At 37.2% G+C, this 17,481-nt stretch overlaps 1 protein-coding gene and 1 long non-coding RNA gene across 3 annotated transcripts; one reads left to right on the plus strand and one right to left on the minus strand.

Moving 5' to 3' along the window:
- Window positions 1-5,300: 5,300 nt before the first annotated feature.
- LOC146452979 (uncharacterized) lies at window positions 5,301-17,037 on the minus strand. The gene is made up of 17 exons (XM_085097166.1): window positions 16,927-17,037; window positions 15,841-16,006; window positions 14,814-15,273; window positions 14,432-14,548; window positions 14,194-14,262; window positions 13,611-13,658; window positions 12,960-13,004; window positions 12,439-12,498; window positions 11,717-11,811; window positions 11,523-11,614; window positions 10,767-10,852; window positions 10,035-10,133; window positions 9,836-9,908; window positions 9,537-9,606; window positions 7,889-7,945; window positions 7,222-7,362; window positions 5,301-6,229 (listed from the first exon to the last, which is right to left on the minus strand). The coding sequence occupies exons 1-17, from the start codon at window positions 16,995-16,997 to the stop codon at window positions 6,068-6,070; spliced, it is 1,911 nt and encodes a 636-aa protein (XP_084953292.1). The 5' UTR covers window positions 16,998-17,037; the 3' UTR covers window positions 5,301-6,067.
- On the plus strand, window positions 6,338-17,472 carry LOC146452980 (uncharacterized). Of its 2 annotated transcripts, none has more exons than XR_014859615.1 (5): window positions 6,338-6,672; window positions 7,100-7,131; window positions 14,408-14,564; window positions 16,037-16,082; window positions 17,066-17,472. It is a non-coding gene; the product is annotated as an uncharacterized LOC146452980 (long non-coding RNA). The 2 variants fall into 2 exon arrangements; XR_014859614.1 differs by having other exon boundaries at window positions 14,408-14,560.
- The last annotated feature ends 9 nt before the right edge of the window (window positions 17,473-17,481 follow it).

Genomic DNA, 17,481 nt, shown 5'->3' on the forward strand with positions numbered 1-17,481 from the left:
ACATGTGAATGGATAAACTGCGAAAGAAAAATAACTACTGCAGTTGAAATCCTAGTAGTATGCAGGATGTTTTTTTCCATGAATCTAGTTTAACGGCCTTGGCTCACACGAGTCTCCCGTAGCTCGGTGGTAAAGCAACCGAACTAGTAATCGGAAGATCTTAGGTTCTTAGGTTCGACTCCTGTTGGGAGACCTTGGATTTTCTTTTTGCAAGCATGCCTCTGTTACCGACAGAAAATATATATTAATATATTATTTTTATTCCAATTTTACTCTGATTTTGCCTTAGTTTGTACACGACCCCATACGCATTATTCAGAGTTCAGAAAAAAAGGTATCAAACCATCCATCCATCCATCCATCCATCCATCCAGCATACCGTCCGTCAATCCGTCTTGTCTATCTATCCGAATAATCCTAAAATGCCTCCGTTGATACGCAGCCCAAGGCCTTATAAAGTTAAACACTGTCACATCATCTGCCTTCAAGGCTCAAGTTAGTCTCATTTGCTCACATTTCACTGTCAGACTGTTATAGACGAGAAATCTACTCCACTCTTTTACTCTTTGGGGATACCCGAGCTGGAAGTTGTTGTGTATTTGATAAGCAGGTGCAGATTTGGTTATCTCTATTTTTATTTCCTGTTCGCCTCCTGATGAACCGCTCCCCGATCACCGTAGCAGCATACACAACAATTTATGCCGCTTTGTTCCATCTTAATATATTACAGTCTTAAAATCTATTTATGTAATATTTTCACAGATTTTGTCTCATGTTGAGAAGGATTGTCCGCTGACTATGATTTCTTGTCCATATGCTGAGATGGGTTGCACAACCAAGGTAATGGGCCATTTTCAAGAATGGCACCTTTTTTGTACTTCTGAAGAACATGCACCAGAACAATCAGTTGTTGTGGTGTCCCACTGACTTATTAGTGCTCTTGTTTTTGAAACCCCACGACAAATATTTCGTTGACACGATCTGTGTTTTCTCGCGTATACGAAATTTTTTTTGAAAAGTTCAATTGAGTTCGATTCTTAGAGAAGTTTCTTGTTCAAAAATGTTGAACATGTTCATTGTTGTTGGTTTTATGAGAGCTGGCTCATGTGCATCCGGATGGGGCTTATGAGGCCCTACCGCAAGTCAGGAGAGTGAGAGTTGATCCTCCGGGTTTCTGGCTGATGATATAGCTCAGTTTCACGCCTCTCTCTTTCTCTGTTTCGTCATGTCATTCTATCACATTAAAGATGACTATACAAGAATTACCTGAAGATTGGAGAAAAGTTTATAAGCGGCTGGCTGTAAGAACCGAGAACTGCATTTCAGCGACCATTTGGTCAAATTTCTGATATTTCGTCTGAAGATATCCTTGGATTAACTATTTTCGAAAATCGTATTTTAAAGTTCTAAGGTATCTTATTTTTTGAGAAAATTGCAAGAGTTTGAAATGCGGCCTAGGTGCGGTCACGGGCCGATGAAAACCGCGAAAATTTAGGTCAAAGGACGAAGCCCCGTTCACGGTATAAAATAACCCAATGAACTTGCAACTTTACACAAACCTAGACCAACCATCTCACAAGAAAATTAATACAATAAACATTCCAAAATCGCTGGCTGCTTTCTAAAAGCATGCAGATTTGTGTACGCTACTCAAAATGGCCATGAAACTAATGCCTATTTTCATTAAAATAAAAGTGTTTCTGGTATGTGATTTTCCCAAAATTAAATCTCATACCTGGAAAGACGAAGAAAAGAACTTTATTTGTTCCAAGTTTCAAGCTCTGATTCAAACTCTTTCCCACTCAAGGAAGATCAAATATGCGTGCGATACTTGCGGCTCGCAATTCACGTCACGAATTATGAGATAAGAGCCGATTCCCAAACACTTGACATCTGGAGCCCGTGAATGTTTCCAAACATCACATATTGGTCCCTAAAACTAATCAGACTGGCTGAAGACAGCCACTGAATGTTTTTTGATCCCTGATTTTTTCCCTTTTCCTTTTATTCCGGTCAATTAGCCTACGAAACATGTGCAACAAATTTGCATACCATTTCGATGTCGCAGGAAAAAGTAGTGCAAATCAAACTTTACAGCTCCTTTATCTTCTAAAATGAAGCAGTCGATCAGTAAAATGGAGAAAAACGTGTGACTTTGTTCCTGTCGTGTTGTTTTGAGTGTTCGTTTTTAGCAGCGACGGCTCAACTCAATAAGCCAGTGTTACAAAACAACTGTAACTCGATATTCACTTCGTTGATGTCGGTAACGCCCACGTGTTCCTGGCCAGGCACTTACGGGTCCAGGGCGCTTTTAGAAAGTACTGCTTGTGGTGATGATGACCTTGTCAAGCTTAAGAGTGCCTGACTGTAACTTTCGAGAATCGCTGGCCAAGCTTGAAAAATCGAAACCCTTGATAATTTGCCTGAAGTTTACTTTTGGGGGACTATCTTCGAAAATATTATTTGAATGTTCTGGAAATTTTTAGTTTTCGAGAATTTTGGAGAAAACGAAATAACGGGTTTTGCCTCATTAATTATGCAAAAATCTCACTCAAAATTAGCCAAGTTCAATACGCTTGTATTGAAACAGTACGCAACGCTAGAAAGCGAGGTCGGTCTTGAATAAGAGCATAACTCACCTACTTTCTATTAATGGGACCTATGTAAACTTTTGTAGAACTTTGAAGGGTTTTATGGCTCTTTGAAAAATTGACATTTTGAGGATTTCGCGATGAGGCGAAAATTGAGTAAGTTTGAAGGTTTAAAATGCATCTTGGTATGTCAGGTATCGACTCGAGAGGAACATTGTGATAAAGCTTGGGTCTTCGTCTTTAATAATACGAAATAAAAAATCTGGGCAATCAATGCACGCGCTGACGAAAACCAAAGTTAGCGAGGCTTTGCATAATTCGCAACTGATGAGAAAATGCTATGTTGTGACGACTCGGTGAAAACATTGACCCAGGCTATCTTCAAATGGTTATTTTACCCCGCATTACATTTGTCTGTTTCTCTTTCTTGTTTAATAACGTGATAGAAAAGGTCTGGAAAAAAATGCGTGATCGGACAAGAAAATATTCGTCAAATTCTGGTGGGAAATTTGCGCAATGCAAATCTTCCAATAAATTTTTCTGCAAAGGAATCTGATTGGGAAGGTTTCGTTAAGAGACCATTTGACCGAAACACCCCACATAAAAGGAGTCAAAACAACGTTTAATAATTCGATTTTAACCAATTATTGTCGAATCTTAACCTTTAAATTAATAGTGCGAAACTGATACTCGCTATTGCGTTACCTGCGTCACATCAGTAGCTGTCGGTATGTCTTAGAATGTAATGCCCACAAACCAACTTGTATGGCGTTCATTGCTGCTCAAAACACTTTGAGCACATTTTGGACGTGCAAACACCTCCAGCACGTCCAGGAGGTCATATTACTGTCACAAATATTACGCCGTAAAATTTACGACGTAATCATTGCGCATCATGTCGACGTCTTGTGAATGTCATATACACGTGTCAACAAAACACGCTGTTAATTTTATTTCGTCATTTTACGACGTAAAATTCAAAGCGCATCTTATTCACGTTGTGATCGCACGACGTAAACTTATCATCGCGTAAAATTACGTCGCAAAATCTCGACGTAATATTACGGAGTTCATTCACTGAATCTGAAGGTAAAATTACAACGTTTGTTGTATTAAGAGTACGACGTAAAGGTACCACGTTCAATTTAGTGAGTAATTTCACGTCGTAATTATTACGTCGTAAACTTAATAAGTTAAAATCAAAGTGTCATTCTGAATGTTTAATAAGTTAACATTCTCAATGTCTAATAGGTTAACATTCTGAATGTTTAATAAGTTAACATTCTCAATGTCTAATAAGTTAACATTTGGAATGTTTAATAAGTTAACATTCTCAATGTCTAATAAGTTAACATTTGGAATGTTTAATAAGTTAACATTCTCAATGTCTAATAAGTCAACATTTGGAATGTTTGATAAGTTAACATTCTCAATGTTTAATAAGTTAACAGTTTGAGTGAATCCTTTTCAGTTCGCCGCATTTCAAATCAAGGCTAAAAAACGTACAACGGACCTTCATAGAAGAAACGATATGTACATTTATTATAGTGATAGACATCGAAACATCAACAATGCTACTGAGTACAAGATCATATTATTTACAGGGGAATAGAAGGCTACAAAGCGCACAACGGACCTTAGCTTCATAGAGGAAATTAAGTGTGTAAGCGATATTCAATTATAAAGAGAGGAGTGTTTTATTGGGAAAACTTCCTTTTGGAACCGGATCGAAACACAAGAAACTTCATAACTGAAACGAAATGGCGCCTTATTGGTATTTACATGGAAACAGAAATTAAATGTTATTTCTTTTACAATTCTAATCGCCCTAAACTGCGAAAGATGGAAGGCATGAAAAATGCCAAACTATTATTAGAACATGTATCTAAAATTACTATATGCAATTATATAAAATAAAAAAAATTCTATGTTGCAGGACAATCCATAAACAGGTCCTTTGTTGTCTGAAATTAACATCCGTTCACGCCAATTTTTTTCCAATGATTGTATTGTTTCAGTTATCAGTTATTTCAGAGATCAACAGATTTGTCAGGCGCTCGGCCCGGTCCTTGACGTCCTGAGAGCGAGGGCAGCCCCGGGAGCCATTCCACAGCCAGGCGGCTCTCGCCCCCGAAAGTGATTGCAAAAGATGAATAGGAAAGGGACGGAGTCCCAAAAAGGAGAAGGACGGCTCCGGAAGCACGGGCCACAGCCAAGCCCTCCCCCCCCCCCCCCCCCTGCCTTGTGTTTGTGTTTGCGTTACGTTTGTGCTGGTGGTTGCGCCTGTGCATTTGTCGCTAATACTGAAAACCAGGCTTTAATGAAATAAAGATAGGCCTTATCACGGTTTTCGACGCCATTTTCACGAGTAGGCAATCAGGCTTGAAATAACAGTGTTTGTATGGAAATCCGATGTCAAATAATTTTCATAAAACATCGCTTGTGAAAAATTCATGAATTGGAGACTTTTGACACTAGGAAAAGGCTTTTAAGAAAAAAATTTCAGGAATGTAGTTGTGCCAGAAAGCGTCCAGTCGTGTTTTGAAGTTTCCATACATTTCCCTGTATTTTTTCTTGCGAACTATTTTAGTAGCAGTTTACGGCTGGTTCACTTTACAGACAAATGTATGGAAAGTTCAAAACACGACTGGACGCTTCCTGGCACAGCCACATCCCTCCAATTTTTTTTTTAAACCTTTTTCTAGTGCCAAAAGTTTCAGAAGTGATGTTTTACGAAAATTATTTGACATCGGATTTCCATACAAACACTGTTATTTCAAGCCTGTTTGCCTACACGTCAAAATGGCGTCGAAAACCGTGATAAGACCTATTTTGCCTTCACTTTAAGTCCGCTCCTACATACATGCAGGAACCTTATTGATTAATATCTACCACTAAGTGTACTTATAAACTTTTTGTTAAGGAAAATGTAAAACAATGAGTAAAACTTCGAAAATGGAAAGCATGAAAAATGCCAAACTATTTCTACAATAAACAATTATCGATAATAAAAAGAAGGTCTGCCTTAAGATGATGGGAATGTAAAAGCTAGAACGAAACTAGGAAAAGGGAAAAAACTGGAATAGCTAACGTTACAATAAATAATTGTTAGCAGGTTTTTAAGGACACCCAAAGTTCTCTTTGGTGGAGTTACGGTCAATCGGATATTTAGACAAAATACTCAAACTGTTCAATTTTCTTAAGAAACTGTGGTGTTGAGTGAAATGTTTGGTTTATAAACAGAGGTAATAACTGCACATAATGTGATTGGCAAAAGGTGAACGCTCAAAACTCCAGCACTAGAATATTTCATTTACGGTGGCCAAATTACCTTTTCAAATAAATCTGTTGATAAACCAAACAATTCCAGACCGTTTGGAATCTTTTTTGAAAGGCAAATATGTACAAGCGAATTCCTTCTGGATAGATATTCATCGAAATGAACCCTTGGGTGCCCCAACTACATAAAACGGCGTTCATTCCTCGTCAGTCATTTCAACGGACAGGGTAGTGTTCTCCCGAAAAAGCTCTCTTAATGGAGAGCCATTGTTTGGAATTCTTTCTGCAGATACTGAGTCCCTTAAGTTGAACTGGTCGCTCGGTAAGCCCAACAAAGCAAAGGCTGCAAGAAAGAGAACCTGAAAATATAGAATTGAAAAAAAGGGATGTCAGTGCCATAATTTGCAACAGCAGGTTTATTCCAGCCTGGGCAAACATGACCTTTGGTTCGACTATATGTACTAATCCGTAAGGATTCGTCCAAAAAGTTATTGTCTCTAAGTTTTGCCTTAGCCTTTCTTTACCATTATATTACAATGAGCCTTTAAAATCATCTTTAATGAGGGAGTTGAAAACCTCAGTGAACTTTTAATACTAATCGGTTTCGAAAAAACCCTGCCCGCCGAAAGAAAGCCAATCTCTTACCAAGAGTCCTCGGGCTCTTTGGCCAGCGGTTAGTCGCCGCGTTGCACCGCTGACAGAGGGCTCAACGATCTTTTCCAAGAAGAGGCCATCGGCCCAAAATAACAAGGTGCGTGATGAGGCAATTGCGGATGAGACGGGAATTACAGTAACAGTCCAGGTATGGTTTTATATTACGTTCGCCAGTTCTTTGAAAAAAGGGCCTTCACGAAGCAAATGACATTTTTCAAACTCGCGCTTGCAAACTGAATGGTTTTGAGACGCTTACTTTCACTTCTGATTTGTTTGGTGAGTCATGCTGTTTATTTAATTTGCATTAAGCCTTTAAGGTTCATTTATTTCCAAAAGTTTGCCAATAACCTTTCTTTACTCATGCCAACTGAGATTTCATTACTTTATTTTGAAATGTTAAGGCACCTTAATACCTCAACTATTGAGAAATGGAACGCGTTTAAACAAATAATTTTGGGCTTGTTATAGGTAGCTTATTTAAGGAAACAGGTGTGAATTATACCTGTTTATTTTATATTAAGGCATTCGAGAAAGTCTTTAACATCTGTAATTTTGATCTTTTTGGCACTTTTCAGCAACCGAAACAACAGCACATGCAGCAAAAAAGGTAATTACATGTAAAAGCTTATCAATCTTTGAAAATCTCTCATTTTTCTTGGAATTTAGAAATTTAATTATGAATCAACAATAATATTACCTCCGTGGTGTCCACAGCATAAAAGGTTCTTCTTATGTCATTGCCCTGAGGTCCTCGTAGTCTTATTGTCAACGTGTCTTCGTTTTCCAAGGGCTCTTCTGGTAGCAGCCCTCTTGCTTCTCTAATGGCCCTTTCATTAGCCTTAAAATATAATATTAGAAAATAACATATAAAGTCTCAATATGAGCAGCTTTTCTCTATCTTAAAAAGCGGTCGATAGTTTGGTCAACTGTCAGTCGACATATCGGACAATATTACATTGGTTGCAGTCAAGAATGAGTCATTATATGGCTGACACATTGGCTGATCATCAGAGAACCGTCGGCCGACATATCGACTGACAGTCGGTCAATCAGTCAAGTATCGGGTTTAGTATCGCTGATATATATGTTGTACATGAAGTTAATTTTTAGTCTTTGTTGTCTTTGTTGTCGTCCATCCATAACAAAACTAAAATTAACTGAGGATTAACTACAACATATGCAACTTTTTTGCAAGGCACTGAGGAAGGGAATGCTAGTTGTCCAACAAGGTACCTGCAGTCAACTGATCTTGGTCAAAACATGTTGAAATTTCTGAGATTTGATTTTTATTTTACCCAAACAAAATACACCACCACATTAATATTTATTAATTTTAACCTTGTAACGTTTACTGGATTCATTACCTCAACTGCAACTCTTCTCCTTTCCATTCCCTCTTCCGCTTCTAATCTCTGCCGATCCTGGTAAGGTCCAAGCCAAGAAACTTATTAATATTATGCATGAATGTGCTATCATCACCTCAATTATTGCTAGGAAGTCTTGACTAAAGACTCAAGTCAAGTTACATACAGTGAATGTTACAAATAACTGTCCGTCCAAAACTTTCTAACAGGGCATCCCGCACCTTCTTTTAGTTCTTACAGCTGTTTCACAATCGAATCCATTATTGGCCAAAACTAAAATTTCACATAATTTTTTTAAAAATAAATATTTTCTGCAAGTTACTTGATGTCTTGGGTACATGTTCCTGAGAGAGCTTAGCGCAAAGCTATTTTTTTCTTGGCCAACTGGAGAGCACTTTCAAATGACCCTTGGGTTGTGGATACTACATTTTCTTGATCATGGTTTCACTTGATTGATTTGAGGTGTACACTGTAGATTATGTTCTAAGCTTATTTTTCTATAACTTCCTATAAGTCTTTCCCTCTTATTTAGTTAATAACATTCACAATGGACATGTTCAAATGCACCCACAAAAACAGGAGAAATTTTCATTGGATTTAATAGGAGATTAATTTGTTTTTGTTGAGAAAAGGAAACTTAAATGACCTTTAATAGTAAACACAGGGGTATAGGCACGACAGGGGTACAGACGCTACATTTGAAATCAAATGCCAATATGTTTTCTATTTGCTCTTGAGCAATCATCCATGTGTATACATCAATTGCATATGACAACTGTATAAGTAAACACTGTGGGCATTCGAGAGATAAAAGCACTGAACACTATAGAGTGAACATTCTGGATGTTGTAGACCTAAAGTTAAAGCAAATTATCAGAAAGAGAACTGAAAGGAAATCAGTAATAATGAAAATTCTCACAGCTTATAAGAACAACTTAAGCCATTTTGCTGTCTCCAACTTTTTTGAATACTGTTTCAGTCAATGTTAATTAAAATGGAAAAATGCATAATAATGGCGAGTTTGGCAACAGACTTCCAGTAAAGATGGCTCATTTTTCCTCAGTTCAAAAGCAAGAAAAATACAAGGTATAGGGCAACATTCTGGATTAATTTAATATTTCAGTAAGTGAATTTTCTTTGTAAATTTGCCTAAGAATTTAATTTGCAGTTCCAGAAAATATCCATACCTCCCCCATGGAAGGTTTTTTGTTTTGCACGCCCAGTCCCCCTAAGAAATTCCAGTTTAGCTTCATTAGTTTCCCTCTAAAATTTAAACTTTTAAGACCCCCCACCCTATGAATTTTCAATGACCTTCCATGGGTTGGGTATGGGTTTCTCGGGAAGCTAATGCACAATGCCACAATGTGAATGTTACACTATAAATATTTGGCCCCTTTTTTAATGACATTAACTTTCGTAACTTTAGCAAGCATTGACCGATTTGCAATTATTTTTAATTCAGCACACAACATAAGTTTTAAACAAAACACTAGTTAGTAACATACATGTATAACTAAAGAAGACACACTTTGTTGTGAAACAGCTGTTACCTTATGTGTAGCTCAGCTGGCACTGTTTTGGAATGATCAGATGGTTTTATTTTTTTGTGGTGAGAGGAATCCACAATTTAAATTGGTGTCAAACTTACCCTTTCCCTGTCTGTTGCTAGGCTTTCTTCATATTCCTGGTCTTGCCTTCTTCTTATTTCTCTGTTCCTCCTATATGGAAAGTAACATCACTTACTAGGTTAAAAACAAAGGAAGTTTTTCCAATTCAAGCAATCACAGGGTTAAGCCAGACTTAACATGATAAGTGAAATAATGTTGATTGACCAAGATGCAAAAATTTTCCTTGATTATAGTATATGGGATTTAAAACGTTCCATTTCATGATCAATTGATGACATAATGCCAAAATAAGTAATAAACAAATGACTGTAAACTCTACCTTAACATAAGCTGATCTTGCTGGCGTTGTACTGCATCCAAAATGAATGTAATCACACCTTGAACATCATTTACTATGTCAAAAAGAAAATAAAGTAAAAAAATAATGTGAGTACTGTGTGGGTTAAAATAACATTTATTCAAAGAAAAATATTTAATTTTTTTAAATAATGTTAACTACACAGTAAGAGTCTACATACAATTAGTCAGGACAGTTGGAGGCATAGCGGCTCCTGCAGCATTGTGACAAATTGCAGCAAGCATTGGTGTTGTTCCTTGCAGCTGAAGTGTTCTTTGAACTAAGGAAAATGAAAAGTTAATAAATTTGTTAGAGTTGTTAATGGGCTAATCAGGTTACTTGATTGAAAAGTTTTCTACTGAGATACTGTACCTACAGTTTTATTTGGAATACCTGTATATAATTTGACTGCAAGCATTTGGTCAAATCAGGAACTACGTGTATAATGACATGTTACTACTGGCATTTTTGAAGGCTTAAGGGGTTTGTTAGCCATATGTGTGCGCCCACCCACACCATAGCTATACGCGTATGGTGCACGTGCCAGAGGAATGACAACAACAACATTAGCAATCTTTATTTGTGCTCAGAAATGAATGACTCTGTTGACACATCAATAAGTGTTCAAGTCTGTTGACCTGGAAGAGGAGTGGCCAGGGCTGGGAATGAAGTCAAGCTCCCCTAATGTTTACCATATTGTAAACAGCTCTACAGTCATATAAACCAAAATGTGCTCAGAACATTTTTGCCTACATGTGTGCCATGTTTTAACTTTTTTTGTACATCATAAAAGTTCTTATTATACAGTCAAGTACATTTATAGCCAAATGCATCTGTATTTTTAATGGGACAAGTAAATTCCAATGCTTCTAGTGTAACTGGCCCAATTATAGCTTTATAAAAAGGTACTTACTTTCGTCACTAGCAGGGCAGCTTTCAGTGGCCCAAAAGTACACTCTGCTGCAAGTCTCTATGACTTGTGGGTCACTTAGTATGTTCCTAACACAAAGAAAATCAATATATTTATTTACTGCATGCACATGACTGTACATAACTAATCTTGCTTGAGTTTGTGTATACAGTATGTGTTTACCATTCATATTATAATACGTTTTGTGAAAAATTAGATGGTGTAATTCCTTATTATATATCCTGAACTTGTTTGTGCTTATGGTATACATGTACCTGTACATAATTTCAGAGGAGTTTTTTTCTCAATTGATTGAAGTTGTTGTACATGTAGGGTGCATTATAGTAACTTGGGCAGGTGCAACACTTACAGGTAGCAGATTGTCCTGATAAGTTAATTAAAAAGCACTCACATAGAGGCAGGTCCAAAAATAATTTCAGTTGATTGCGACAACGGAAGGAAGAAAGATCACAGTGCATTTTTAACAATGTTTACTTTCTTGAGTGAAAATTCATAATATGCCAAAGTAACTATGTCTAAGGATGCAGGTTCCTTTTAATACAGAAGTATTTTTGCACCATTTATGACTATGCAGGAAAAGGAGATCAATTGGAGGGGGGGGGGGGGGGTGGTGACGGTTGGTGGGACATCCTTTGGAGATAGGAGACAACAATAAAATTAATCAACAAAGCAGTAAGATACATTTAACTACACATATATACTAGGAGTCAGTCTATTGAACTCAAATGATATATTTACCTGCAAAAACCATCTCTGTATATGTCACATGCATTATTGTTGGAGAAATACAGCATCAGGGGGGTCATATCTTCCGCTGCCTGGTGATACAACTGTCAAAAAAGTTCAAAAATAAGTGGTCAAGAATGACAGAACACGTACAGAATCAATTTCAAGGCAAAAATATTCAAGAATAATTATGCACTGATGCTTACCAGCTGCAGTGGCATCGTGATTATGTTTGGATGTTGCCATCCATAAACCTCATTTTGCCAGGCACAGAACATCTGTGGTGCAACTTCAGCGAATCCTGCCATTATGTAAGAAATTAAAAACAAGATCCTGAAAATTTTTACACTTGCAAGAGGGGACTGATTCATGTGTGGATGCAATACTGCACAGCTAAGGCAACTGAGCTATACATACACATTCAATGAAGAAAACAGCTATGATGTCAAAGTGTCTCTTTGTTCATTTTACCTGAAGAGATTGTAACCCTGCTGTGAAATAAGTACTTCCAAGTTCTCCAAATTACAAAGTGTACTGCTCCACCAATCCCTTCCCCCAGGGACCCAAGTCATTAATTGGAACACTTGCTTAAAATATTATTTTCCTGTACAATTCTGTGGATGGCCTTTATTGCTACCTTTCTCTCCCTGCACAAGAATTATTATCCGTGGTGTATATACATGCAGACAAGGAGTATTGATGCTCGCACAAAAAAAAATTGACCATTTGGATAGTGTTGGCGTCTGTTAAATAATAGATATGCATGTACATGTATGCGCAAAGCACCCTTCCCTTTATGTTGAGTCAAGCAGTTTGCGGTGTCATGAATCAGTATTTCAACATTGCAAGGTGCATCGGGTAGTATCCCAACAATTATGGCTGATACTGTACATGTAAATGAAAGTTACATGACTTTTTTTGTACTCACCAGAGAGAGTTTGACTTGAAGGTTGATTCAAATGTTCTGTGATGGTGCCCACTTCAGAATCTACATGTATAAATAATATTGTGACAGAGGGAAAATCAAAATGGGTTTACAGCGTTCGGGTTGATTGAGAGCTTACATCATGTTTTTCAACAGTATACATACATACAGTGTACTGTTCATTTGGAACTTGGATTGACATAATAAAGGATGTTAATTAAGTCTCTTTAATTAATAATATGAGTGACTCAGAGTACACTGATGAGAGACAAAGGTAGATGCTTATACATGCATGTTTATTTATAAATATTCATCATCAGCATTATCAATCATTTTCAAAAGTAATGTAACCCAGTGGCTAGTTTTAAAATTACCAAATAATATTCATATGGTAATCTATTGGATGGCTACAGTTATCTCCAGAAATGGTATACATTAAAAGTTATTGGAAAACAAATGCACACAATTTAAAGGTACATGTACATTGTATACATAGTTGCGTGTAATTATTGACGACAACCCACCTTCAATGGAAACTGATGATGGTAGAGTAACCAAATTTTCTGCCACTGAAAAGTATGAATCAAAGACTGTGCTAAGTTGAGGATCAATCAATAATGGACACCCCTCCTCTAAAATACAGGGTATAAAAATTTAATTCAAGAAAGACTGACAGACATCAATCCCTCTTCAATGTCACCCAGTTAAATTCATTGAATACATGTACAGGTAGCTAGGCCATAATATTTGACCTTTAAAAACCCAGAGACCTGAGTTTTTACTGATCTGTTGGAAAGAGACAAATTGCCTTTCAAATTAAGGAGGCTTGAAAGGGATTTTAGGCAAGTGCACATCCATGTAACCTTCAGTTGGTAACTGCTTTGATGCCAGAGTTACAATGACCTTTATAGTTTGTCTGCCTGATCAGATACAATTCTTTGTACAGTCATGTAACCTTTCATCATTTCAAAAACACCACAACAATGTAAAATTCTTACAAACCTCTTTATGAGAACTCATCTCAAAACTCAGAAAGTTGTTTAATTTCAATACAATGTTAACTTGTTTGCTTGCTGACTTACAGGACTTGATAGTAGCTTCATTTTTCTCTAGAAAGTGACTTTTCAAAAAACTACACGGGACTGTGTTCCCTCTATTAAATTTTTCAAAAATACCTTGCAGAGCAACACGGGAGCCATCCATGTTATCATCTTCATTTATATCTGAAATAATATGACATTAGTTGTAGAAGAATAATGTGACATGCATTTAGGGCTTATAGTCATGTACACATTATACAATGTACTGACTACTATTTTGTATTTTGATTTTTATTCCAGCACACTTCCTACCCGTATCATTTGATTATTGTATCATATATGAATGAAACAAATAACAACAGTGTAATTTTCATTATAGGAATATTATTTATGAATATTATTAAAGATTAACTTACACCAAACTTCATGAATTTCTCAATTGCTGTTGCAATATAATGCCCAGTTTATGAATTGAAATTAGGCTGATCTTGCCAAATACTGTTCGTGTACATGTGACTCAAAAGTTAGTTTATATTTTGCTACATGTACCTTAAAAATGAAAAAAAAATGTAGGTTTAAGGAAGCAGGGCATTATGATTTTTCGGTGGTCAATAACTTATTATTGTAAAAGAACCAGTTTTGATTACATAATGTTTAGTGGTCACTAGTTTGTGTGTTAGCCTGAACACTTGTACTCACTGGTTATTTGTGTGATTACCTTGATATGGTGAGCCACTGCTAGAATGGCTGGGTGAATGCGAATGGGAGTCCAGTGAGCCTGAAGATCCTGCAAACATGCAATGTTATAATAATTAAGGTGCAGGTTACAATCTTCACAGTGAATCATGTCACAGTAAACTGTATCTAAATGATCACTGAACAGGAATGAAATAATTATTTATATTTGTTAATAAAAGTATCTATATACACAGCATTAAAGAGTTTTGATGACTAACCTGATGGAGAAGACAAGGAAATGGTTTCATCGGCCCTATTAGGAGAATCGTTAGCGTTGAGGCCTGATCCAATTGACATGGTGTCAATATTATGTTCCCAAGCTGGATAAAGGAGATCTGTGGAGGGAGGTAGGTAATCAAGTCAAATTAATTTTACGTTTAAACGAATATGCTGCAAATTTAACCAGTGACATTTGAAACTTTATTTACTGGACCGGATACTTTTACTTGCTGATTACAGCTACTGGTTATCGCACGTCCATTGCTTTATATACTTGTATTTTTTAAACCCTTGGATGCCCAATTAAACAACCCTAATTTTATCATTCCAAGTGGAACCTGCACGAATTTAATTTTCTATTGAATGTGTACAAAAACTCACCCCTGTCATCGTTTACATCTTCTTGAGCTGATGATGTTGTGTTACGATGAATGCTCCCTGTATTTGTAGTGTGTGTGCGGTGTGTGCTTGTAGTTATGGTAGTGTGTGTAACAATTGTGTTTGTGGTGGGTGTGGGAATTGTATTTCTAGCGTTTGCATTACTAGAGTTTGTAGTGTTTGTAATAGTTGTGTGTGTAGTGGGTGTGGGAATTGTATTTCTAGCGTTTGCATTACTAGAGTTTGTAGTGTTTGTAATAGTTGTGTGTGTAGTGGGAATGTGAACTGTGGTTGCCGTGCTTGTGTTGGTTACAGTACTTGTGGTCTGGGCAGCACTTGCATTCGTAGTTGCAGGTGGAAGAATGGTGCTAACAGTTGTGGTCATTCCAGAATTTTGGCCAAGCAGCGACTGTATACTTTGCCTGAAAAGGAATCCAGGACTGGCTGTGCTAGTTATAGGTGTCTAATCAAACAGAGAAGAAAGATGAAATAAGTGTATCAGTAAAGTGCATGTACAGGTGTATTTGTATCTTATAGATAGTAAGTGCTTCAGCAATGTGGCCTTTATTGCCATGAGACATCATATTTTTTGCCCTGTTTAGACTGCAGTGTAATTATTCCTTTTAAAAAATGCCATGGTAGTCAGGGACTTTGGTGCTGAAACTTTGCTTATTAAGGATGGGAAAAAAAAAAAAAAAAAAAGAAAGAAAGGTCTGGTTAATCCAGCATAAAAGTAATCACATGTATGATCTTTTTTTTTTTAAATTGAAACTCTCACCGAAAAATGAATAGTTGTCCCAAATTTTCTACTTGAAACCAACCATGAGGCACAAACATCCATGTATTAGTACATGTAAGTGCAATCCATAGGAAACCCTTAAACCAAATACACATGTACATTTACAAGCAGACTGCATTGAAGCTAATAATCTTGCTTGTGATGTGAGAAAGGAGTCAACTTAATTAATATTCCTGTAGGAGAAAATGAAATAACTTCACCAGCTGTCATTACTCTCATGGTTTTACTTACTGTAGTGTTTGGCAGTGCAAAGTGTGGCCTGATGTAGATTGGGCACTGCGACCTCCACAAGGCCTTTAATGTTGTGGCGGTTGGATTTTGGTATTGCGAATCCAATTGCACCAACTTCCTTTTGTTTACTTCATCACAGTTTAAAAAGTCAAACTGTGAACAATCCCTGTAAGAAGAAATGTGTTTGTTTCAACAGGCTTATCATCAGGTCTTCAAAAGCTACCATCCATGTTTGACAAAAGGTAATGATGAAATCAAGTTTTTTCTTTACCAGTTTAAAAAAGGAGATAATGTAAAGATCTTTTTTCAAAAAGCCCAGGTTTCTGGATAAGCTAGCTATATTTAAAATGACAATAATGCAGGCATTTTTATGCTCATGACAATCGCATGGAAATATATAATAATACTGTGCTTAAGCAATGATGACATTTTACATTGTGTACATTTCTTTGCCATCCTCTGCAAAACAACAACCTGAAATGACCACATTAAAGGGTTCGTGGAGAACGTCAATGGACAAAGTGAATTTTTCATTTTTTTCTTAACTTGTACACGCCTCTGCTACCAATTTGGTTCCTGGATAGTTCGCCATTTTTTGTAAAAGTTGAGCGAGTTGAAATAATCGCAAAACTGCACAAATGAAATAAAGATATATTATTTTTCGGGTGACGTTTTCAGTGCCATAGCCGTCATTGTTGCTTAAGCTCCCTGATGCCCCAGTGATTATCCTTGGGCTTAGGTAAAGGTCCATATATAAGTATATGTATATAAGTATATACATGTAAGTATATGAGTGATACAACATTTACTGTGTGGGAAATCAACTGTAACTGTATCAGTGATACAACTGTTACTGTGTGGCAAATCAACTGTGAGTGTCTGGCAAATAAACTGTTAGTTTGTGGGTGAAACAATTTCTGGGTGAAACCACTTTTTTTTTTGGAGTCGGCGTCAAATCATCTCTTATACTTGTGCGGGTGAAACAAATCTTTTGCATATCATCTTTTAGTATATTGGGTGAATGCAGAAAGTTGTGTTATCTTCAATAGTTGTAAATTTAAGTAAAAATGCCTAATCAATACTCACGTCACATTCCTAAGATGGCCCTGAGCCTGAAGTGCATGTAAGATACTCGTCCTCACTTCTTGTGGTGTCATTCTACTGCGGAATGAGACCCTGGCCTCAAAATTGCCATCCCTGATCCGCTGTCGTGCTCTTCCTCTAGGGACATCTTCGACGCCTGGTCCAGACAGCAAGACAACTATTCTAGTAAATACAGGTCCAGGACTAGTGTAAGGCGCGGTGCGTCCACGTCCACGTCCTCGACCACGGCCCCTTCCTCGATTCGTTGTTTGAGGTGATGTCGGATTAAACAGTGGTCCGATGTTTCTAACGTTTGGCGCCGATGCTGGGATCGAAGCAGAAACAACTGGCGCGGAGGCAGGGGTGACTGTTGCAGAGGAAGTAGCGGCTACTATAGATGCAGAAACAACTGGAACCGTAGCTGTTGCTGATGTGCCGTTTGAACTTGTAGACGTCGGAGGGTTTCGTCCACGAAAGAGCCGATCGACCTCGCTGTTAATCACTGGCTGGTTTAACAGCGAGAGAAGTGCTCGTAATCCCTGAATAGCGTCGTTGTTC

The sequence above is a fragment of the Pavona decussata genome, unplaced genomic scaffold, assembly GCF_977016875.1.
Source record: "Pavona decussata unplaced genomic scaffold, jaPavDecu1.1 SCAFFOLD_358, whole genome shotgun sequence".
NCBI lineage: Eukaryota > Metazoa > Cnidaria > Anthozoa > Scleractinia > Agariciidae > Pavona > Pavona decussata.

Bases quoted from the DNA above. Each gene is read 5' to 3' on its own strand.
- LOC146452979 (XM_085097166.1), bottom strand. From the start codon at position 16,997: ATGACACCACAAGAAGTGAGGACGAGTATCTTACATGCACTTCAGGCT. The intron at 14,549-14,813 runs GTGAGTTTTTGT...CTCCCTCCACAG, and splicing joins AGATGTAAACGATGACAGGG to ATCTCCTTTATCCAGCTTGG. The intron at 9,909-10,034 runs GTATGTAGACTC...TTTTTGACATAG, and splicing joins TCCAACTGTCCTGACTAATT to TAAATGATGTTCAAGGTGTG.